This window comes from Alligator sinensis, unplaced genomic scaffold (assembly GCF_000455745.1).
Source record: "Alligator sinensis unplaced genomic scaffold, ASM45574v1 scaffold55_1, whole genome shotgun sequence".
In the NCBI taxonomy this organism is placed as follows: Eukaryota; Metazoa; Chordata; order Crocodylia; family Alligatoridae; genus Alligator; species Alligator sinensis.
The window spans coordinates 714,623-739,622 of NW_005842224.1; the positions used below are offsets into that span (position 1 = coordinate 714,623).

A 25,000-nucleotide genomic window follows, 5' to 3' on the forward strand; every position below is an offset into this window, starting at 1 on the left:
CGGGGCCGCGGTCCCCCCCCCCCCCTCCCCCCCCCCCGCCATTGGCTTCTTGCTCCATCTCGAACTTGTTGGGCGCTGCTCAGGGAGTGTTAGGGCGCGGAGAGGCGGTGAGTCAGTGTCTGGCTGCGTTGTGCAAAGCCCTGCAGGGAAGGCTCCCCCACCCCCGCCGGGCAGCCGTGCTGCTCGGGGGCTTCCTTTGTGCTCGGGGCTTCTTCAGAGACTGCTTGCCTTGCCTTGCCTTTCTCTTTTTTTTCCCCCCTTTTCTTCTTGTGGCTCTCCCGGGCTCTGCAGCGGCATTGGCAGGGGAGGGGCCCAAGCAGCAGCTCCGTGCAGGCAGAGGGAGAGCAGGCAGTTGCATGTGCTGTCATTTGCTGACCTCCCCCGCCAAGATTTCTAGCTTAATTGTGATGCTTATTGCGTTCGAACAGATATCTGTCAACATGGCTACTGAACATGTTAATGGGAATGGTACTGAAGAGCCCATGGACACTTCTGCTGCAGTCACCCATTCTGAGCATTTCCAGACATTGCTTGATGCTGGTTTACCACAGAAAGTTGCTGAAAAACTAGACGAAATTTACGTTGCAGGTAAGATGCAAAAACTTGCAAAATCATACTTTGGATCTTTTCATTGGATTCCGCTGGCTTTGGGCTAAAATAGCAACTTTTTGTGGTTTCCAAAAGTATGGGGACTGCAGTCATGTCTCTTAGTGTTGATTTGCTGATTTTTATCTCATACTTTTTTTTTTTTTTTTTTTAAACTTACCTAGTGTTACCAGAGGCTGTCTGGGGCTAGGTTATGAAAGTCACTTGGAGTGGGTGGTGGGGAGGAGGTAGGACAGGAGAAGGGGGCACAAGATCATAGCAACAGCTGGCAGAGGCACAGCTGTCTGTTCTTCATGACAGCAGGTGATGTGCTTAGTGTATTTTATAGTAGCTTTAAGCAACTTAAGAGTAATTGAGGAACTGGTAGTATTCTGTAATTGTTGAGGCTGTTCTGTGATTTGGTATTTTGACTCAGGAGTGTACAGGTGGTGCTGTGTTTCTCTGGCATTGTGTAGTTCTGGGGTTTTTTTTCTTTCTTTTGAAGCTCAATTCTTGGATTCTGGTAGTAATTTTGAGTGTTTCAGTTCAGTCTTAATGCTCCTTTTCCTAAAAAGTCAAATTTTGATGATACCTTGTTACCTTTAGTTCTGTACAAAGAAAATAAACATAGCCATTCCACTACTTGATGCCGTGTAATATTGCAAAAAAAAAAAAAGTCATAAAAAATCATTTGACAGAATATCTTTATTTTAAGGGTTTTATTCTTGATGGAGAAAAGTTGAGCATTTTTCATCATGTTTTGAATATTTGTGAAAGAGGAACAGTAGATACGGCTTCTTGAACAAGTAAAATGGATTGTGTTACTAAATGATCCGACATCACTAAAATGTAATGAATATGGTTAAACAAAGGTTGCTTCTCAAATATAATTAGCAAAAATTTTGCTTTTCCCTAGGGCTAGTTGCACATAGTGATCTAGATGAAAGAGCTATTGAAGCTTTAAAGGAATTTAATGAAGAAGGTGCATTGGCAGTGCTTCAACAGTTTAAAGACAGTGATCTCTCACATGTTCAGGTAATGTTAAGCAATTTAGCATGTAAATGTAGGGGAAACAAACTGCTACTAGATGGTCAAAGCTTGAGCAGTTACAGCCAGAGCTCTTTTTTGATGCATAGAACTTGTACAGTTTGGATAAACTGACTGCTTCAAAACAAAGTTGGCTCTACTTTTTCAGAACAAAAGTGCCTTTTTATGTGGAGTCATGAAGACGTACAGGCAGAGAGAGAAACAAGGGACCAAGGTGGCAGATTCTAGCAAAGGACCAGATGAGGCCAAAATCAAGGTATGTGCCTGAAGGTGTAAGATAATATTGTAAATTTTATAAATGTAATTTATTTTTTTTCATATAAGCCAGAGCTTACTCTTTGTAACTGTGTCTTGCCAGGTATTTCTAGTTCAGATCACTCAAACCTGTTTATCAGTAAAATCTTATTTGCGCTGTTCCAGAAATTTTGTAACTCCTTTTTCAAAAAATAGTAACAATTTCTTCAAATGAAATATACGTGCTTGTTTATTGCAATTACTTAAAATAATGCTAACACTCACGTTAAGCAACTTGCCAGAAAGGTGTCTTATACACTGAGGTATCTTTGTCTCAGGCTAAAAAAAAAAAATACCTGTGCCTTTAGTCTTATACAATTAGGAGTGAAAGTTTTAGTGCAAGATCTTGACTGGTACCACAGAAAAACAGGATATCTCTGGCATATCAATATCCAATTATGAGCTGTTCCTTTAATTGCTTTTTTGGGTTTTTTTAGACACGCCCATTGGATTTGGGATTTTAGTTCTTTTTTAGGTCAGTGTATTCTCTTTTTATAAGCAGTATACAAAGATTAGTTTAACCTTATTGCAGAGTACAGCGAATATCCAAGAAATAATTGCCTTAGGCGTATAAATCATACCAGGAAAATAACTGATTTTTAAAAGATTTGGGAAACTAAATGGACCCAGCTAAAATTAAGTCCTTTTTTGGGAAGGGTATACAGCATATACATCAAATGAGTAAGATGCTTTGACTAGATCAGTTGGAAGAGGAAGATGATTTTTTGCTTCTTGTGTCTTGCTGAAGTATAAAATCTAACTTGTTTAATGAGTACATCTCAAGTTCTCCCTTAATTTGCTTTTTCTCTTTCCCAGTTTTGACTTGCAATTTCAGTAAGCCTTTATGGTTTTAATTAATTTTTTCTGTTGTTCTTTCTTAAAATTGATCTGAACACACAACATTTCAGGTAGTTGATGTCAGTAGCTTTAAAACTGTATATAATATAGTAAATATTTGGACCTAGTAGGTGATGATATAATAGGTCAGTCGTGTCGTGTTGAAGTGACACGTTCCTTGCCTGGGGAACTTTTGACCCTGAAGAGTGTGTGAAAGACAGAAAAGGGTTATTATCCCTGCTTTATACTAGGGCAACTGAGACACTGTCTGTCACTGTCCTATGGTATCTAAGCGCGTGTCTGTGCTTCAACTCCATGCCTATAGGCAGTCCCGCTAATTCAGTAGAAGTAATGTACCTAAGTGTTTGCAGGACTGTGCATGTCAAAACAGCGACTCCAAGTATTGAGATATCTTAATAGACACTTGCTATTCTGTCACTTGGTTTAATTTTTATATTTAAAAATGTTCCGCATACCTTCACATGAAGAAATGTGAACCTTTTGTTTTGTTGGGCTGCTGCATAGCACACCGTTCAATCTCTCAACCAAGTAGTGTTTTAATAATATGAAAATGGCGTGCATTACACTTTAAACGTACTCATTTCTGTATATGCAGTGGGTTTGTATGCCTGTGGAAGTTCCAGAACACTAATATTAATGTAGAGATAAAACATGCCTTAACTTAAATGGTTAAATTTGTCTTATAATGTAGAGATAAAACACGCCTTAACTTGAATGGTTAAATTTGTCTTAAGTTAAATTGTCTAAGACAAGACTTTTACACAATTTTTTTTTCTTTTTCCTAAGGCACTCTTGGAAAGAACAGGTTATACTCTTGATGTGACTACTGGACAGCGGAAGTATGGTGGCCCTCCTCCAGATTCTGTGTATTCAGGGCAACAGCCTTCTGTTGGTACAGAGGTAAGCAGAGAAATAGTTTTATCTAAAGAAAAGTGGCTTGTTTCTTGCATGCATCTTTAAATGACATTATATGTGGTATTTGTAGATATTTGTGGGCAAGATTCCAAGAGACTTATTTGAGGATGAGCTTGTTCCATTATTTGAGAAAGCTGGGCCTATCTGGGATCTGCGCTTAATGATGGACCCACTGACTGGTCTAAATAGAGGATATGCTTTTGTCACTTTCTGTACTAAAGAGGCAGCTCAAGAGGCTGTTAAACTGGTAAGTGGTTTTGTGTTTGTTTGTTTTTTTGTTTTGTTTAACATCTTGTGATGCTTCTCTACCTATTAGGGAACTGCTCTATTTCTTGTCAATTATTTTAAGAAGATAGTATGTTACAAATGAGTTATTCCATAAGTGTTCATTGTTGTTATTTAAAATATTCTTGCGCCTTTCTTTGGATCTTTTGTACTGACTGCTGTCAAAGACAGGGTACAGAATCAGGTGGATTTATGGCCTGACCTAATTGGGCAACTCCTACATTCAAACAAAAGTTCATGACAACAATAGGGTCGCTAGGTTTTCCTTTCTTAATTCACTGTTTGTATTGGGGTGGGTTATTTTGGAACTGATCTCTGAAAAGAGTGTTTTTTCTGCATGGTTATAACTGCTGGTGCGTGTATGCAGCAGCGCGTTCCCTGTAGACAAAACACTGAGGACACGCATTTTATTTAAGGTAAGTAACTTAATCATGAAGTACCTTCAAGTGTATTTACTAGCAAACTTGTCTCTCTGTCTCTCTCTTTTTCATTGCGCTATAAAAATGGAGCATAACTTATCTTTCAGGGGTCAGGCATAAATTCTGAACTGTATTTTTCTGTCGGTCTTTTTCTCTCTCTTTCTTTCATTTTAACTCCAAGCCTCACCCAGCATTTTGGCAGTGCATTCTCCCCCCCTTCCCCTACTTCATTTGGGGCTGAGCATCAATTCCCCTTTTAGTTAAAGTACTTCTAGGTCATTAGGTCATTTATATGTTACCTTCGCTTAAAAATATGGAGTAGTGAAGTAATGTGTTTAATCTAGTCATACCTGGATCTCAGTTCTGTATAATTTGCTGCTAATAAACCATTGGCCTGGCCTGTTGATGAATTCTTTAAGGGGCATTGATTGAGGAATATTTAGAAGTTTCATTAACTTTTGTGTGTGTACTCCTGCTTGTTGCTTTTTTCATTTTCAGCTTTGCTGTTGTTATTTTAAATGTCTTGTATCTCTAGTTGGATGCAACAAACAGTGCAGCTTCCCCCCCCCCCCCCCCCACAAAAAAAAACCCTGCCAAATTCATCATCTATTACTTAGCAAAAAAAAAAATTGGAACTGGCTAGAGAAACTGGCTAAACTTTTTTAATTATTGTTAGATGCATGAAGTAAGCTGATAACTTTTTTTCCTGGTTTTTTTTTTTTTTAAAGTGTGGGTAATACTTCAAGTTGATAAGTATATTGTGTAGGAAAAAAGGTTGGGGACTGAGCTTAGATCTGGACTGTCTTCTGCTTTATGTATTTGAGGTGGCATTAGTACTATAAAAGTATGCACCTGTGCATTTACTCACTTTTTATATCCAGTTTCTGTTTGTCATTTAAATTGAAGCAAAGGAGAGGAGTTTGGGGAAGTACAAGGACAAATTCCAGTTGGGATGGGAAGCCATCTTTTCTAGCTTTAGTATGTAGCAGGATGCTGTTCTGGCTTTGAGTTAACTTTGTTAAGGTTGTTTTAAAACATTCAGGTAAGGGCAAAGACATCAAAACCAATTTCACACAAGTACCTTGGCAAGAGTTGACTTTGTGTATCCTCATCTGAAATTGGCTGATTAAATTGGGATCTGAAGAACTTTCCTGGTAGTTCAAAATCAGTCAAGTAGGAGAATGGGGATCTAAGTAAGGCATGGGCATAGTGCCCTTGTGAAAAGATTCTATCATTCTTGTTATCTGTGAATGGGGAGACTCCTAAGATGACTGCTAATGCAGCTTTTTTGGGTAGTACTGCAAGGGGTCATTTTTCATCAACCAGTGGCTTGTAGACATTTAAAACTTACTACCTTTTCCCCATAGTTGTAAGCTGTTTTTTCACCTTTTAGCTTATTAGCCTGCTGAGATGCCTGTGTTTGCTATGTGGCTTTTTTCCTTCTTTTCTTAAAGCCTCATAAGTTTGACTGTTGCCTGTAGACTTGAATATTAGTCAGGGAACTGGCCAAAGCTTTGTCAATTTTCTGTATTGCTGCTTGGGTGGTAAACTGAACAGTTTTTCAGATCCTGGAAAATGGTGTTGTATCAGTTCATATTTGGATTGTTACCTAGGTGTCCATAAAACTAAAAAAATCTTAAAAATTCAGTAGGAACTAAAACCTCAGGCTTTATCCTATCCAGTAGTCAATCCAAGCTTCCTGTTTGAATTCAGGGTTTGGAAAGACTGAAGTGCCAGTGTGTTTAAACAAGCTGCTAAAGTTGTGGATAAGTGCAGTCTAAATAGAGTTCCCAAACCTGATCTGAAACATGGAGGTGGCTATTATAGAGGTTTTTTTCTACACCACTCGGTGTGGACTGTTAGCACTGCAAAGCTTTCTATACTGTTACATCTTATCCTTATACATTAGCTTATCTTTTTGATGTATACAGTGTTTAGCTTAAACTTAGAGGTCTCAGTAACAGACTTTGTAAAATTGGTGCAAACTTGTGGTTAAACACCCACGTTCATATTTTTTCTGTTAGGCTAGTGAAATTAGTAATAGTAGCTGGCTCTCAAAAGCTTTTACTTTAGCAAAGAAGCTAACATTTATTAAAAGAACATGCACATTTTTTTTTAAATTCAGCTATACTTTTACATCTTGCAACGAAATAACCTGAAGCCTTCTCACTCTGCTGTTCTTCAGCATGTTAAAGGATTTAAAAAACTTATTTTGTTTTCTCCTTACCCAGTCTTAACTTCAGACCTGTGCTATAGCAAAAGTGGCACAGGTCTTGTAACATCTTTCCCTCTTAGCATGCTTATAGTCATCTGTAAACTGGCTCAACACTTGCATATGAATCCCAGTTGAAAGTAATTTTGGGGTCATCCTGCTCTCTAGTGGACATTTGTGTATTCCACATGTGCTACTGGATGTAGAACAGTTAATGGATTTAATTTGAGAAGTTCATAACTAGAGTAATCAGAATTGTTATAAATAGGGGAAAATGATAAAGCTGGATAAAGAGGAAAGAATATGGGGAAAATACAGCATACTTGACTGATGGTGTTACCTTTCTATTCTGGAAGACGGTGTGTATTATTTTTTGGTTTTGTTTTTTTTGCGTAGGTTTACCCTACTGCTTCCTAGAGTTAACACATGATTCCATGAAAGTGTCTCTAATGTAATAAAATTCCAGTGTAAAATAGATAGGATGACCATATTGTTTTTAAGGAAATCTGGGATGAAACCGGGACATGTGGGCACTTCTTTTAAAGTACTTGGAGTACTGAGTCCAGTTCTGGGTGCTGCATTTCAGGAAGGATGTGGACAGTGTTGAGAGGGTCCAGAGGAGACCACTCACATGATCAGGGGGCAGCAAGGCAGACCCTACGAGCAGAGGCTACGGGACCTGAACCTGTTCAGCCTCCACAAAAGAAGGCTGAGGGGGGGATCTGGTGGCTGTCTACAAACTGGCCAAGGGGGACCAGCAGGCTATGGGAGAGTCTCTGTTTCCGTGAGCACTACCAGGAGGAATAAGGAATAACAGCCATAAGTTGACTGAGAGTAGATTCAGGCTGGATATCGGGAGACATTACTTCACAGTCAGGGCGACTAGGATCTGGAACCAACTTCTAAGGGGAGTGGTGCTCACTCCTACCCTGGGGGTCTTCAAAAGGAGGCTAGATAATCACCTAGCCAGGGTCATTTGACCCCAGGATTCTTTCCTGCCCATGGCAGGGGGTTGGCTTTGATGATCTGCTCAGGTCCCTTCTGACCCTACCAACTATGAAAATTAGGGGACCAGTGTGTAAAGCTAATCAGAAGCACAGATAAAAGTGAAATTAGCCAAGGATGTCTTTCTAAGCCAGAAGTAAGCAGTGTAGGGTACATGAGGCATGTGCCAGGTCAGGGAAGGGGCAGGCAGCACAGCAGCAGATAAGGTAGAGCAGGGGTTCCCAAAGTTTGTGTCACGGCCCAGTAAACCACGGCCCAGCAGTCACAGCTGACCACAGCTGGAATTTCTGGCCGGAAGACGGGTGGACCAAACCCTGTGCTGTTGTGGGCCCTGCAAAAGGGCTGCAGTTTGCCAGTCAGCGGCTACTTCTGATCCGGCAGCTGACCTGCTGTGGTCCAGGGATTGAGAACCCCTGAGGTAGACGAAAGGAATTGGAGTGGCACTCAGGAAGGGCATAGGGCTAATTTGTCTTTGGCACACTGAAAAGTTTGACCTATGTTGTTGTAAGCGTTTTGAGTACCAGTTCCCCAGAAATTCATAGTTGCTGTTTAGTACAGGAAGTAAATAAGCTAAATCTTAAAATACAGGTGAAATTTCAGTTAGGTAAAGTGAGGTAAATAGTTCTATTGGGATTGCCTAACATGCTGGAGGAAAAACTTTAGGAGGTTAATTCATCCACAAGTAGTAAAGGCACGTGTGCTGCATTTGCCCAAAAGGCACTTTAGCAGTAGTGTCTTCAGCACGGAGTAGGAGGGAATTAAATATGCTGAACTGGCACTTTTACTTGTAGTATGTTTTTGTGGCATTCTTCCATGCAGATATAGTGACTGGGCTTGACCCTACCTAATATGAGATTTAAGATTATGGGCGGGATGTTTAAAGAGACATTGGTAGCTTGCAAATACATTTTTTTTTTTTTTTTAAAGACATGGAAGTTGTAACACTTAACTTTTACTGTTGTTAATGTTTTATGCTTTCCTCAGCTTGGACAATGAAAATTGGTTAGTCAGGGTTTTTGTTTTTCCAAGTGTTCTTCAAACTTTAATGAAGTACCGTAGTATTGTAATGTGCTTGGAGTGTAATAAACACGTTAGGGTAACAATAAGTTTTAACTTAAACACCCTCTGACAAAATTTGAGGCAGGTGTTAAAATGTTTCTTGCTTGTTTTAAAGAAAGCATTTGGAACCAAACTTGATCTGACTCCTTTAAACCTGATTAAATAGTATTAAAAGAGATGCAATATGTTGATCCAACAGGATGTCTGGTATCTGATCTAAAAGATGATTTTTCATCTTTTTGAGGAAAATTAGTTTCTTACCTCAATTTTGAGGGGTAGTACACTTTACCTGGGGAAGAGCATACCCTAACTAATGCAGAAGAGCGTTCACCAATAGTAGACACTAATATAGAGTGAATATACGATATCCCTGTGTATGTTCATTGCTTTGTTTTGAAGACTACTTTTCAAAATGCGGAGAAAAAGCAGAGCAGCGGATATTTTAAATAAAGTTTTATATCCTGGGTACTGTTTCTGGGCTACCCAGGAATGCTACTACAGCCAAAAGGGAGATGAGAATCCTTTTGATGTAGCAGGGTTTTTTTTTTTTTTTTTTTTTTAACTCATTGGCATATAGTTATCAAGCATTGGTTATAATCTTCAGCAGGGCACAATTAGTATTACAGTGGTACAAAACAACAGAACTGTATTATCAAAGCATGAGATGTTCTCAATAGCATTCACTACAGAGGGAAAGAAGTGATGTGGAAACCTGAAAACACCAAAACTAAAATTGCTACTAGAAAAAATGTAAGGTTGACAGGGTCTTAAGAAAAGAAATACACACTTCCCTACATGAAGAGCTGGCTCTTGAAAAGGGGAAAATGGAGACTGCTGTTAAAGCAGTAGAGAAGTTGATTAAAATGTGTCTTTTGCCTGTGAGATGACTATTTCCACAAATAAAGGAAATACAGGGTATTAACCCCCCCCGAAATGCACTTTTTTTAGATTCAGGCTGTCCAGGGTGCTATGCCTAAATTGCCCACTTCGGGAGTGGTATTTGAATAGCAAGCCTTAAAGGTTTGGGTTTTTTTAGGATTCATTCAGTTGAATTCATTTTTTTTTTTTTCTCCTGTGCAGTTAAAGTACTCTTGAAGTATTTTGGCAGTTGCTCTTGCATATCCTCATAGCTTTGGCTTTGATTCTGTGATTATTTCTTGAGAAGAAATTCTTACTGTCTGAAGGTTGTTCTTATTTTTTTATTGTTATGTATGGGAGTTGTACAGGGGATTGTTGAAGTGAACCTTAACTTGCTTTTTATTATGCTTGATTCAGTTTAAGGAGAGGGGCTTGTTAAAACAAGCTGCATCGACTATGGTTCTTCCTCTTATGAAGTCTTGAGTTCATAGTTTCCTTCAAGAAGGAAAGATGAAGCTTAGAGACCTGGGAGGGGAAGGCAGTGCTAGCTGAAATTGAGGAGCTGTGGTGGAGGAAAAAAATACCACAAAAATGCAATTATGAACATGCCACAACAGATGTATTAATTAAGTTGCAAAGAATTTTATACCTTGATAATTGTAGCTCTAGAAAGGAAAAAAATATTTGGTCTGGATATCTTTGAATTGGGAGTTGGAAAGCTTATTTATAATTTATCTTACTGTTTTTATTTCAGTACAATAATCATGAAATTCGTTCCGGGAAACACATTGGTGTATGCATCTCTGTTGCCAATAATAGGCTTTTTGTTGGCTCTATTCCTAAGAGTAAAACCAAGGAACAGATTGTTGAAGAATTTAGCAAAGTTACAGGTAAGTCAGTATGCATGTTTTGGGAGCTGGACAGAAATAAATGGGTAAAATGTATGATCAGTGATTAACTTTTCACCATCTTTCAGGTTATGTTGTATCATGGCTGACTTCTCTACTTCCTTTCACTTTGTCCTAGCCTTTTGGATGTCTTGCTCTTAGTCAGCTGGTAATCTGTCATTCTTGCCTAGGCAATGCTGTGTTTTAGAGCAGCGTTTCTCAACCCATGATTTGTGACCCAAAAGTGGGTCATAAGAATAAATGAAAGGGTTCCGAACAAACTTAAAAAATGGATTTTTGTTTAAAGGAGAAAAACATGGGAAACCATGTCTTTTTCCCTTGCAGGTTTTGGGCCTCCTCTGCCCCATACACTAAGGGGCAGGGGGCAGCAGGTCGAAAGTGAGGGGCACTCTGTTGGGACTGCCCATTGGTGTTTACGAATGCATCCTGGTACAAAAAAGGTTGAGAACCACTGTTTTAGAGTAATATAGTCTACTATCCATAACTAAACCTTAGATTGTATACATACAACAACCTAGCAGATGAAAGTAGTCTTGTTGGGGGGAGGAAAAGTGTCTACAACTCAAAGGGAGATGCTGTGCTTTGTGGCTAAAAGAGACCAATTAATAAGGAAGCAGTTCTCTTCTCCTTTTTGTCTTACTAGACTTACATGAGGGGTAGACAATCCTTTAACTAAGGCTAATGAATTAAGGAGCTATAACTTTTATTATAGACTTCCTTTTAACATGGAAAACCGTCTGTTGGGTATCCTTATGCACTTTCTGATTGAGCAGTGTTAAGACTTCTGAAGTCTTAACACTGTCTTTGTCTCTTATTTATGTCCTGGAAAGTGTTCCCATGCATGCCAAGATACTACAGTGACAAGTGAGTTACAATTTTGAAGGTATAGAAAGGTAACCTGGCCTCTTTACAGTGGTCCTTAAAACTGGTCCATGCTGTTTTCACATCTTGTAGATCACATGTTTTTAAGTCGGATCATCCTTTTGTTTTATATCATAAACATTTGAATTGAAGTTGCATTTAAAAAATATTTTGTTTAATTTCAGAGGGTCTGACAGATGTCATATTGTACCATCAACCTGATGACAAGAAAAAAAACAGGGGTTTCTGTTTCCTTGAATATGAAGATCATAAAACTGCTGCTCAAGCCAGGCGCAGGTTAATGAGTGGCAAAGTAAAAGTCTGGGGAAATGTTGTTACAGTTGAATGGGCTGATCCTATAGAAGATCCAGATCCTGAAGTCATGGCAAAGGTAATCAAGGAATGAAGAAATACAAATATAGATGTATCACTTAAGTTGTTGTAAAGTAAATGTTTTTTTATATTAGCTGTAGCTGAAATAATGCTTTTGGTGTTCTTGACAGAAAAGTTGAAGGTGGTCTTGTGCAGTTGTTTTGTATTATTTTGTTTAAAGGTGTTTGTTTTTAAACAACTGGAAAATTTAAAGGGAACTCAAAAGTTGAGTGGTATTGGCAAGTAACATCCATTACAGGTTGGAACTAGGGATGTGAACAATTATAACTGGTTATCATTTAGTTTGGGGTGGAGAAGGGAAACTATGCGTCGCCCCAAATGTGATAGGGCGGGCAGGAGGGGAGGGAGGGAGGAGTGAGGGTAGAATTCACTAGTATGTGGTATGGTGGGGAAGCGGCAGGGGAGCCACAAGGGGCCCAGTCCTTCTTGTGGCAGCACAACCCCTGCCCCTTCCCCAACATCTGTCCCGAGGCACATGTGCCCTTGCCGCTGGCAACAAGCTTCACCAGGCTCTGTGGAGCCCTGCCCAGCTCATTGCTGGCAGCAGGTGGTGGGAAAGGGTCCGGGGCTACCTTGCCTGTACAAGGACTGGGCCCCTCGTGACTTCCCCAACATCCACCTGGAGGTGCAAGTGCACCTGCTACTGGCAACGGGCTGGGGCTCTGCAGACCAAGGTGCAGCTGCTTGCAGCCTTATGCCAGCGGCTACAGGGAGCAAGGGGCTTTTCCAGCCCCCGGCTGCTGTCTGCAACTTCATGGGGACTGTGGTGGCACTTGCCACTGATGCCACTGCAACTGGCCCTGGGCAGCTGTGCAGACGAGGCTTTTCCAGCCTGCTGCTGCGAATGTCACTGCAAGCAGCAGCAGTAAGACCCACCACAGCCCTGTAAAGCTGCAGGTAGCAGCAGTGGGCGCATTGCTGCTGCCTGGAGAATGAGTGAGTACAAGCAGGCGGGTCTCTTGCAGATGCATGTTATCAGCAGGGATCCAAGTTTCCTGTTTCCTATGGAAAAACGGAGAAAACCACTGATTTCTCTGCTAAAAGGGGAAAATCTGCTCTTTCTCTGATAAAAGCGGGAAAGCTGCGGCTTTCCTTCTTTTGTAAAGAGCTCCAGCCTGCAAGAGCTGTTTGCAAAAGTGGTGGGAAACCCCCAACCCTGCCCAGAGGGGGAGGGAGAGTGGGAAGGACAGGGCCTGAGGCTTCATAGTTAGTTAGTAGGGTCAGAAGGGACCTGAGCAGATCATCAAATCCGACCCCCTGCCACAGGCAGGAAAGAATACTGGGGTCAGACGACCCCGGCATGGTGTCTGTCTAGCCTCCTCTTAAAGACCCCCAGGTTAGGAGTGAGGGACCACTTCCCTTGGAAGTTGGTTCCAGATCCTAGCCACACTGACTGTGAAGTAGTGCCTCCTGATATCCAGCCTGAATCTGCTCTCCTTCAGCTTATGGCCGTTGTTCCTTGTTACTCCCGGTAGTACTCAGGGGACCAGGGACTCTCCCGTTGCCTGCTGGTCTCCCTTGGCCAGTTTTATAGATGGCCACCAGATCCTCTCTCAACCTCCTCTTGCGGAGGCTGAACAGGTTCAGATCCTGTAACCTATCCTCATAGGACCTGCCCTGCTGCTCCCTGATCATGCGAGTGGCCCTCCTCTGGACCTTCTCAATGTTGTCCACATCCCTCCTGAAGTGCGGCACCCAGAACTGGATGCTGTTTTTACTCCCAAGGCTTACCTGTGGTTCACCTTCCTTCTGTAGCTCGTAAGGTTATATAAGTGGGGGTTGATGGGGTTGTGTAGCAGGGCTGTAGAGGGGAGCTGGCTGAGAGAGCAGGGAGGTGTTGGTGAACCACACAGAGTTCCCAGCTGGCAGCCTGTGGACCGCCAGTGGCACTATCGGCCCGACCAGGCTTGGAACCTCCACACGTGGCTTTCCTTAAGGGCCTGTAGTGCCGCTGGTGGTCCACGTGCAGCCAGCTGGGCACTCTGTGTCTTTCACTCTCAGGGGGCAAGGGGGACCCATGCCCCCCCAGATCTGTGCATGAGGCAGGCTCAAGCTCCTGTCCTGCTTCCTTCCTGCAGGGCCTCTGCATCCCTGCAGGCACAAACTGCTGTGGCTGGGGACAGTGGGGCCGTGCTAGGATTTCACCCCCCCCCCATGGTGGCACACCTCCTGCGCCTGCTACCACTTCTCTCACTGCAGCCCCACATCTAGGAGGTGTGCTGCCAGGGTAGCTCGGGGTGAGCAGCTGCTAAGAGCCTCACGTGGCCCAGCTGTTCCTAGTTGCTCCGGGTCACGGAGGGAAGCAGGGCACAGTGGGCCTACAGATGCTTGCCACTGTTTCCTTCTGACTTCTCCCTGTGACCCAGTGCAGCAGGGAACAGAGGAGTCGTGCAGAGAGCCTCCTCGCTGCTTCTTGCCCCTTCACTGTCCCAGTAACGTGCTAGTGCCTTGATGGGCGCAGCCCCCACTGCTGCCCCATGTGCAGGAAGTAGGTCACCGGGGCAGTGGAGGTGGGGTGCAAGTGGTGGCAAGGAGGTCTTTCGCATGGCTCCTCCACTCCCTGCCATGCTGAGTTGGCGGGCGGGGGGGGGGGAACAGCAGTGAGCAGGGGCCCTACTGTTCCCTGCTTCCCCCCGTGACCCGGCGCAGCTGGGAACAGCAGGGTATGCAAAAAAACCTTCTTGCCACTGCTCGCTCCCTGGTGATTTGCCTCACGGTGCGGGGGGGGCTGCACTGAGGGCAGTGGTGCAAGCACGGGGCATGTTGCCGGGGTAGCGGGGGACTGAGACAGTGTAGATCTCCCTCCGTAGGCCCACTGTCCTCAGCTGCGCCAGGTTGTGCCCGCCAGCTGGCGGAGGCCCTGGAGGAGCGAAGCAGGGTGGGAGCCCATGCCCGCAACCTGCACCTGCCCCACGTACAGATCTTGGAATGCAGGTCACCCCTGGCTCCCTGGGAGTGGGTGTGGCAGCAGGGAGTCAGCCCTCACCCAGATGAGTGATCTGCAGCCCTATCCTGCTTCCAGCAACCACATGTGGCCCCAAGCCCCACTCTGGGCAGCAGTCTCAGTCTGTGCCTGCCCTGGGTACAGATTTTGGGGGTATGGTTCCCTCCTGCCCCTGGGAGTGTGTGCAGCAGCAGGGAGCTACCCTTCCTGAGGTCCGTAGCCCTGGCAGCTTGGGGCCCCTCCAGCAGGGGTGTGGGAGCAGGGGCTGTGGGTGTTTGACAAGGGGCACCAGCAAGGCTGTGGGGGCTGTGGATGGGGAGTGAAGGGCATTAGCAGGGCTGGGGGGACTGTGAGGGAGCCTTTAATTTTAATCATGGATTTGGGGTTTTTTAGCAGAGAATTTGTGATTTTTTTTTTTTTTTTTTTTTTTTTTTTTTTTTAAACCATTATGAATTAACTGTCCAGTTTGCATTTTGTTTTTTTTTTTTTTTTTTTTTTTTTTTTTTTTTTAATTGGGGAAAACCAGGATCCCTGGTGATCAGTTAACTGATAAACTCCTCTGATGTTATTAGTTAAAAGGGCGCTTAATTACTTAGTATTTACATCCCTAGTTGGGACTGCATCTTGACTTCTGGTTTGTGTGTTTTTTTTGTTTGTTTTTTTTCTTTTTTTTTGAACCAGTGCTAAAAAGTATGTTTCTAATCCATACTCTGAAATGGAAAAGAGAGTGGCTCAAATCAAGGTAGCTTTGTGGTGTCACAAGCAAGAAGTGATCAAAAGTCTTTTGGGATCAGTGGGAGTTTTTGTCAGCCTGTAAAACTAATTTACTTAAGTGTGACACTTTTCTTGTCATTCCAAAATTGTATAGCTTCATTAAGGAGCATAAACTGAATTTGCTAAACTTAATTCCAAAAAGCTGTATTTCATCAGCTTAAATAAGTGCTCCTTTTGGAAATGATTTCAGTTGTATGACTTTTTTCTTCTCTTTTTCCCAGATCTCAAAAAAACGTTAACAGTGACAACACTTATGAGTCTAATTTCTACATAGTGTCCACATTTTATTTTAAAATGTGAGATTATTTGTGGAAAACCTTTTTAACATTTTAAAATTCAATGTAGTAATTATTTGCAAGTGTTGTTGCTATATATAGATGGATTTGCTTGTTTTTTACTTGAATATTTCCATTGTTCCCACTTTCTCTTGAGTTCCATTGCCTAGCCCAGGTGCTTGAGCAGATCCCAGACTAATGTGTCCTACAGTGTTTCCCTGTCTGCTGCCTTTCTGCCTGTCATGGGTTTTTTTTTCACTTGAGCATTCACTTGCAGGAATCCCATTGTTGATCCCTGAAAAGTGGCTTGGACAGGGTCTCTTTAAGCAGGAGGAGGCTTCCTTTCCTAGTATTAGTTTAGTATGAAAGCCCTTGCTCTGCCTGCAAGCTTTATCTTCTCCGCTTTCTTGCCCAGTGTCCTAGAATTCCAGTAGCAGGGAATGAGGAATCTTGCAGGAAAAATATACCTGAGGTGACACCTCCTCCAGATGGCAAGTTCTCCATCTGATCAGTCTTTTGACTCACAGAAATGGACCTTGCTCAGAAACGTTTATAATGCCTGTTGAGGGAGGACTTCTCAGATGACATGTCATAAAATGGAAAATGAAGAAGGCATGGCCAGGGATCTTGCCTAAGTCTACAGCTTTGTTTCTGAAACAAGACCCGAGGAGCAAGGTTTTATGGTTCCCTGCCTCATTCATTCCTTACATAGGTACTTTTATGGGTGTCATTCTGAAATGCCTGAAATACTTACTGATGGATGTTGGGGGGACATCTGCATCTACATCATAATTCTCTTAGTTCTTTTAGAGAATCAGGGTTCTATTCACTTAGTGCAATGGACTAGAGAACACAAGAGATGAGTCCCCATAATTTCAGGGAGGAGGGGTTAGGCAACGGGCTAACTGAGAAAGGTAGGGGGACTGGTTTGGGTTTGAAGTTGGTCATCTGGATGATAGGCAGACAAAATGGGAAGAATAGGGGAAGGATGAGGCAGTCATCCATGTGTTGTCTGTTACCTTTCCTTTCACCCCGGCCCCATGTGTTTTATTTTGAACATGGCAAATAATTACTCATTTACCTTCCTGTATCCACACTACTACAGTTCTCAGTATAGTTCTCAAGTAGAGGAACTGTTGGGGTTTTAGAATGGCTACCAAATCATGGATGCTGTTAATATTTTCCATAGTAACCATAGGTTTCAAATATACTGACCTTGTGGGCTTAATGAACCACCTCCACATGCAGCCTGTGGTGCTTGTCACAGAGGCTGCTACAGCTATGTTGCTGTTGGCCACTATGAGTCAATGCTGTTCCTGCTCCCCCTCCCCTATACCTGCCACCAAATTTTGGGTTTTTGGTCACTGTTGCTGAATAACATTTGGTGGTGTTTGGCACAGCAGAGAGAAGTCTGCCATGGGTTGCCAACCTTTAGCCTGCAGCCCATGGAGCTGGGGGGCTTTGGCAGCATTTATGGGGAGGTAACACTTTTGTAGGTGACACTGCTGGGTGGGAGGGCAGAGATGGAAGAGGGAGTGATCGTTCCAGTGGTGTGGGCTGGGTTGGAAGCAGCTCAGGCTTGGAGCTAAGCTATGTTAAAGTAGTTCCCCCAGTGCAAAACATTGACCCCTGGTCTCCATTCTAGTCAGTATCTATTTGAGCAACTAAACTTACTTAGAGAAGAGAGGGCCATTGATTGCGATCTTAGTCATTGATTTACAGTTGTGTTAGTAGAAAACGTGTGGAACATGATTAGGAAATATTTGTGGGCCAGGGCATGAGAGCTCCTGTGTTTGGCATTACAGTTATTGACATGTTTGGGGGTAAAAAGATGATTTGGCCAGCAAGTGAGAGAAGCTTTTAGACTGAGGGAGCGGTCTTGATGACTACTGTCTGCTTTGGCAAGTGTCAGGGATGATAACTCATGATTAGGTACTGCAGCTATAGTATATGTACAAGGAGAAATCTAAACAAGTTGTGTGACTACCAAACCTCAATCATGGGTGCTTCCTTGAGTTTTGAACAGCATAGGTGACTTAGGAAATTTATGGTTGGAAGGGACCTTAGGAGGTCATCTAATCCATCCCCAAGTAGATCATCCCACCCAAGGCTTTGTCTAGCCAGGTCTTAACAACCTCAAAGGACAGAGATTCTGCAACTCCTCTGGGTAGCCTGTTCCAGTGCTTTATTACCCTGCTGGTGAGAGTTTTTTTCCTAATATCTAACCTAAACTTCCGTTGGTGCCCCTTGAGACCATTGCTCCTTGTGTCATCCGCCACCACTGAGAACAGTATATCCACCCTCTGTAGTCACCATTCAGGTAGCTGAAGGCTTCTGAAATAACTTAGGATAGGAAGTTTGTAGTCTACTAAAATTGCGTTTAGTTCACTTGTGGGCAGGAAATATCCTTATCATGTTAGTTGATACAACTCAAATGTAATGCTATTTGAAATTAGCATGCACTCTTTGCCTTACTAAGTGCTTATGTACTTGTTGGATGAATTCTTGGGTAAAAAGCCATCTCTGTGGTACAGGCTTTTCAAAAGTTGACTGTTCTGCATGTAACTGATTTTAGCAGCTAGCTCTACTTTAAAACAATGCAGTGAGTTGAAAATTAATGTTAGGAAACTTTTCAATAATAACATGGAGCTGATCATTGAAGGGTGAGGGATGGGAATGCTGCTTATTGGTAGGGGAAGATGCTGGGTTTTGTCAGGTGGGTCGTCTTCAGGAAATTGATTTTTTTTCAGATTTGCCTTATAGAATATTGGATGCCTAAAATGGATTGTATTTACCTTGATGTTGCCTATAGCTGTAGTGTGGTTTGGGGAAATTTTAAAACTTACATTTTTAAATTGGAAGGCACAACTTATAACACAAAACTGACTTGTTCATATTTTAGGTGAAAGTACTTTTTGTACGTAACCTTGCCAATACTGTAACGGAGGAGATTCTAGAAAAGGCTTTCAGTCAATTTGGAAAATTAGAGCGAGTGAAGAAATTAAAAGACTATGCTTTCATTCATTTTGATGAACGGGATGGTGCTGTAAAGGTAAGTTGAAGACTCTAAATTAACTCTGATGTGTACAGGGAAGTGGTGACTAAAATTGAATTGTAAGAGTTGGATATGTTTTCAACTTGAGAGCGCTCTCCTGTAGTGTTATTTACCATATTGAACTAAAAATTCTATACTACTGGATTCCCTGCAGGTAAATTCTTGTAAATTACTGGTAATGTTGGTTGTGATTTGCCTTTTAGTCTGAAACAGAATTATAGCAGTTCATACAACTGAATTAAGCTACCATAGAAATGCACTTGCATTTGTTGTGCCAAACTGAAATGGATGCTTGTTTTTCCACTAAAATACACCAGGAAAATAAAAGGAAGCTCTTTTTTTGGAGGTAAAGATCCTCCAAGAATGGTTTGTAGTTTTATGTAAATTTAAAAGGAAAGAAACTAAGCACAATAAAGTTTCTTCTTCTTTTGTGCTTATGTAGTAGATTTCCTAGGAGCAGAGTTGATTTGTCTTTTCTGAACTGAGGTAATCTTCTGTTCCTTTCCCTTGGTGAAAGGGAAATGCTGTTGGTTTCTCCATCTTCTGGTAGAATGATAGTTGGCCCCATACCTATTTTCTACTCTGACTGAAGAGGGGAGACTGATATAGGGTTGCATCTTCCCCTGTTTGTCTGGCTATTATGATGTAGAAGCATGGGCAGTGGAAGAGTAATCCTTTGTAGATAAGCATTCTCTTAAGGCTAATCTCCTAAGGAATCAAGAGGTTCCCTTCAAGTGGCAGGATCTTTCAGATTCCTTTCCTTTTAAACTTGTTTGCAAATGTTTAATGGAACCAATAAGTAATCTGCTGTTCCTTGGTCAGAATGACATTATTAGTGTCAGTTAGGGGGGCAGGGTTGTAGACTTTTTTTGTTCTTTGTAATGGAGACCTTGTAAGTAGGCTAAAATAGCAAAAATTAAAACAAAACTTCAAGAAGCTACTAGGATTGGTCTCTTGCTTCACTAATGCTTTCTTGTTTTCAAGTGTATGTTTGAATCAAAAAACTCTTTACAGCTGGCCCATTAATAAAGCTCTTGATCACAGAACTGTATGCTGAATTAATGATATTTGCAGATGTCACAATAGTGTGTTCACAGTTGCAAGTAGAAGAAAACCATCTTTAAAAGACTATTTTAATTTTGAGAACCAAGCATGGGGAGACACTTAAATCTCCAGGAATTCTGTAATCTGGCTTTCAGATTTTGTTTTGCTCTGAAGGATATGCTTTAAAAAATTGTGATGCATGCTCTACGGGGCAAAGTAAGTAGAGTATCTTTCTTAGGAATAATTTTTAAAATCTGATTGATTCCTTCAGGCAATGGAAGAAATGAATGGTAAAGATTTAGAGGGAGAAAATATTGAAATTGTTTTTGCTAAGCCACCAGATCAAAAAAGGAAAGAACGGAAAGCTCAGAGACAAGCAGCTAAAAATCAGATGTAAGTGTAAAACATTGCATGCGTGTATGTTGTTGATATTTATCACACCAAAAATACCTTTTTTAAAGAAGAAAGTTGCAGCTTAGGAAATATTAACCAGTACAACGAAGTGTATTAGCATTTTATTTCTCTTGTAAAAAATTCAAATATGATACACCTACACAGTTACCTTGATAAATCCTTTTTTTTCAGTGTTGCCCAAAGGTAGCTTTTCTATCAGAATTGGTGTAACATCTTGCTGAGTGTTGTACAGAGATGGATGAAAATCAAATCCTCCTTAAGAGCTCATAGTCTGAATTCAGTAGTGAAATGCATCCAGTTATGTTCACCTACCTGGTTGCAAAAGCTTTACTTTTGAACTGGGCACCTCCTTCTGTTTGCTTCCCCTCAGTTTCATATAGTGTCTGCCAAGTTCATCCATATGAATACAAGCATACACTGAAGCTTTCGTATGGGCCAGGGCTGTCCAACTTCTGGGTGGCTGGGGCTGCATGCTGCTGCAGCCCTTCTGCTGAGTGGGCAGCTTTCCATGTCTCCTTTCACTGCTGCACCACCTGGAGTGGGGACAGGAAGTGGAGGGGGAACCTGGAGGTCTTGATATCAGAAGGAAGGGGGGGACATGGGAAGAGTGGTTGCTGGCTAGGAGCTTATGGGCCACTAGTTGGACAGCCCTGATATGTATAGTCTAGGAAAAGCCAGCCAACATTCTGCCACTTCAGTAATGTTGAATGAGCCCATTCACTTTTGTTCTAAAACAAAACAAAAAAAACCCAGGAGCTTTAATTTTTTGTGCAAAATCATATTTGTCTTACCACTGTTCTGTTCAGTACTTTACTATATTCTGCTTTGGTTTACCATGGGTATCCTATGGCTTTTCAGCTCCTATTCTGTATTTCTCCAAAAATGCTTGTTCTGTCAGTGCTGCTGTTTAAGCCTTCAAGAAGATTGGAAAGATAAGTCAGCAGAATAAAAGCTAGGTTAGCTGGTGACCTTATGTACTCATGGGACTACTTAAGATTGTCCTGTTTGTAGTTGTTGTCTAGGCCACTGACAGATATGGGGAGGGGAAAAACACAGCGCTTTACTGGAAGAGGAAGCTCCTCATTAGTTTGACTCTGCTCCCCAGCATCTGTATAAATTTGGCACATCAGCAGAGCTTTTTGGCACTTTTATCTAATAGCGAATTCAATCATCTATTAGCTAAAAGCTTCAAAAAGCCCTGCTGAAGCACCCAGTGTATACAGACGTTGGGCAGGCTAGGTCAAACTAATGCGATGCCTCTTCTGGGCACGCACTGTGCTTGGTGCAGGGGCACACCAAGCTGGAAGTAAAGCGCTGGGTTTTTTTGTATTTTTCCACATGTGTAAGCAGTCATACTTTCCAAATGTTCTCTTTTGCCTTGTTTGTCTCTTTCACTGGGCATTTGCTGCTGCTGTTAGCCTTTGCCTTGGCTTCAGTATTCTGGGCTCTACCCTTATGTTAGACTTTGTTTCATTTACTTTTTTCAGAAATACATCAACTCTTGTGTATTAAGTACCTCGGAAGCAGCCACAAGAGTACTTGTTTGTTTACTACAGTTAAGGTGCATACAGGAAATCATATGAACATAATTGCAGTGCAGGTAGTTGTCTAAATGTCTTATTTTGCCATTTTGCTATGAGGTCTTGTTTTCTTGCTTGTTTTGATTTAATGCCAAAAGGAAGGAAGTTCTGATGGAGTATTAGACCATTGATCTCTCTAGTCCTGTATCAAGACTCTGTTGTTAGCCTATATTTTGTAAAGGAAAGTGAGATTTCTTTGGTACACCTGATCAGTTTAGAGTGCCTTTTTTTTTTCTTTATAGGAAGGCTGTAGAAGTAGTCTTTGGTCCAACCCCAATTCCAACTGTTCTCTATAACATAACTGAAATTACTCTGATTAGCGTGACTGCACATTTTTTTCCTATATAAATACCTTAAACTTATTTGTGTCAGATGCACAGCAGTAAATTTCCCTGCTTATTTTATGTTGAACAGAATTCCCCTTTCACCTTAAACTAATGAATAAATTTAATAAATTAAGTTGGTCTAATAAAAGATATCAGATTCACCCGAAGAAACTTGTCTGCCTTTTCAAGTTGGCACGTACATTTTTATGGGCTGGTGAAGTAGCAGTTCTCTTCTGACTTTAGCAGTATTGGTTCTTTGATTTGATGTACTGTTGACTGTTACTCCAGTCAACCTAAACTAGCACTGATTGCTTAGTCTTCTGACCTCCTATTTTGAACAAAAGCTATGGTAGATGCACTTGTACAGTCTCTCTTAAAGGTCCCTTGATTATGGAATCTATCACTTTCAGAGCTGGGAAGTTACTTAAAATAGGAAGGCAGGCAGGCAGTTCTATTTTAAGAGCACTGTTTACAGGTGAATTGCAAGGGATTTTAATTTCCCTCTGGATGCCAAAAGATTGTGGGGGGAGGGTGGAAGAGTAGCAGTGTTTGTGCATGTGCCTACTTGTGTGGTTAATGCAGTATCTTAATCACTCAAGAAAAGTTCTGTGACTACTTAAGATCCTAAATGGATAACCTACAAACGTAGTACAAAATAGGATTGCTAAATAACCACCTATTTTTCTTTTCTTGAGGAATCTTGTATTTATTTTTAGTTAGTCAAAATGTAACTGATCAGTTGAGTATCCTGGGTCTTGTGTGTTACAAACTGCTATTTAATGATTAAGGTAGTATCTGTTGGATTGTGACACTCTGCTGTTTTGAACCTCTCAAGGCCAGGAGCTCTTTAGCTACACATGTGCTTACTAGGGGTGTGCGAAACAGGCAGTACAGGCACTCCTCACTTAACGACCGAGTTCCATTCCTGCGACTAGGTCATTAAGCGAATTGGTTGATAAGCGAGGAGCTGCCCCTTGATACTGTGTGCCTTGGCTTGAGACGCTGCGCTGCCGTTTCAAAGACCAAAGTGCTCATACTTACGACCAGTTCTTGTACTTACGACCAGTTCTCGCGGGCGTTAAACGGGTAGGTCGTTAAGTGAGGAGTACCTGTATTTGATTCGGATTTGGCCTGAATTGGGGACAGTGATTCGATTAGTTCATTCGGATCACTGTCCCAATTTTTTCGATTCAGCCAAATCTGAAGATTCGATGCTGATTCAGAGAATCAGTGATTCAGCCATAGACACAGCTTTAAATGTTTTTTCTACATACCTCGAGGTACCAGGTGCGGCTCACGAATGCTGTGATGGTGGGGCAGATGAAGTGTCTCGCAGGAGCACGGAGGAGCCCCGCATGCTCAGTGGCAGACTCGAAAGTGGACCAGAAGTACTTCCAGATTCCAGGATGAGGGGCTTTTCCCCAAATATTGGGGGGAAGGGGAACCCCTCATCTTACACAGACTAAATATGGTTGTTTTTTCCCCAATTAAATATAAATGTACGGTGCTTTTAAATTTCAAAATTTTAAAAACAATTTGTACAGATGAATGGCACACTCATCACAGGTCTGAATCATGTCATAGTTTCAGGGTCGGAAGGGACCTAATAGATCTTCTAGCCCGACCCCCCGCCAGGGCGGGAGACAACCCAAAAAAAACCCAAAAAAAACCCACTCACCCTAAAAACAAAAACGGGACTCAAATGAGTCCAGCCAGGTAAGTATCCAGCCTCTTCTTAAAGATCCCCAGGGTAGGGGCCAGCACCACCTCCCTTGGAAGTTGGTTCCAGCTCCTAGCCGCCCTAACTGTGAAGTAGTTTTTTCGGATGTCCAATCTGTACCTCCTCTCCATCAACTTGTGCCCATTACTCCTTGTTATGCCAGCGGGGGCTAGGGGAAACAGCATCTCCCCCAAACCCTTCTGGTTCCCCCTAGTGAGTTTATAGACGGTCACCAGGTCCCCCCTCAGCCTTCTCTTGTGGAGGCTGAATAGGTTCAAGTCCCGCAGTCTCTCACTGTAGGGTCTGCCCTGTTGTCCCCGGATCATGCGGGTGGCCCTCCTCTGGACCCTCTCCATGTTGTCCACATCCCTCCTGAAATGGGGCGCACAGAACTGGACACAATACTCCAGCTGCGGCCTGACCAGCGTCGCATAGAGGGGGAGGATCACCTCCCTGGCTCTACTCGAGATGCACCTGTGGATGCACGACAAGGTGCGGTTAGCCCTGCCAACCATGACCTCGCATTGTCGGCCCATGTTCATCTTGGAGTCAATAATGACACCAAGATCCCTTTCCGCCTCCGTGCTCTCAAGTAGGGAGTTCCCCATCGTATAAGTGTGCTGCTGGTTCCTACTACCCAAGTGCAGCACCCTGCACTTGTCCGTATTGAAACGCATCCTGTTCCTGTCTGCCCACCCCTGTAACCTATCCAGATCCTTCTGCAATCTCTCTCTCCCTGCTAGCGTGCTCACCTCCCCCCAAATTTTGGTGTCATCAGCGAATTTAAACAGGTTGCTCTCCACCCCAACATCAAGATCGCTGATGAAGAAATTGAACAGCGCAGGGCCCAGGACCGAGCCCTGGGGGACTCCACTACCCACCTCCCCCCAAGTCGAATATGATCCATCCACCACCACCCTCTGAGTGCGACCCTTCAGCCAATCTGCAATCCATCTGATCATTTGCTTATATCAAATTTATGGTTTCCTGCAATCTGCAATCCGTCATGTCATTTGCTTATATCAAATTTATGGTTTCCAAGTGGCAGGGTTGTGGATTCTTTTGTGATGCTGTTTCGTAACAGGAAATTTCAAACTTGATTATGTTGAATAGCAGTTGAAAACTTAAGTCAGTTCTTAAATTATATCTTGCCATCACTTCTATTGACT

General features: G+C 42.4%; 1 protein-coding gene across 14 annotated transcripts in view; it reads left to right on the plus strand.

The window, feature by feature from the left end:
* Positions 1-87: 87 nt before the first annotated feature.
* SYNCRIP (synaptotagmin binding cytoplasmic RNA interacting protein) overlaps positions 88-25,000 on the plus strand; it is a 43,523-nt gene continuing 18,610 nt past the window's right edge. For 12 of the 14 annotated variants that reach the window (XR_003094895.1, XR_003094892.1, XR_003094893.1 and 9 more), the window contains exons 1-9: positions 441-588; positions 1,502-1,620; positions 1,781-1,888; positions 3,571-3,684; positions 3,770-3,946; positions 10,292-10,427; positions 11,492-11,697; positions 18,595-18,744; positions 20,063-20,184. Coding sequence is in view for 9 of the 14 variants with exons in the window: in XM_014521544.2 (XP_014377030.1) it covers positions 441-588; positions 1,502-1,620; positions 1,781-1,888; positions 3,571-3,684; positions 3,770-3,946; positions 10,292-10,427; positions 11,492-11,697; positions 18,595-18,744; positions 20,063-20,184 (1,280 nt within the window). In the remaining 5 variants the exon portion in view is untranslated. Of the gene's footprint in view, positions 108-428; positions 589-1,501; positions 1,621-1,780; positions 1,889-3,570; positions 3,685-3,769; positions 3,947-10,291; positions 10,428-11,491; positions 11,698-18,594; positions 18,745-20,062; positions 20,185-25,000 lie in introns of those variants that run through there. The other 2 variants (XM_025208208.1, XM_025208210.1) reach the window with 2 other exon arrangements.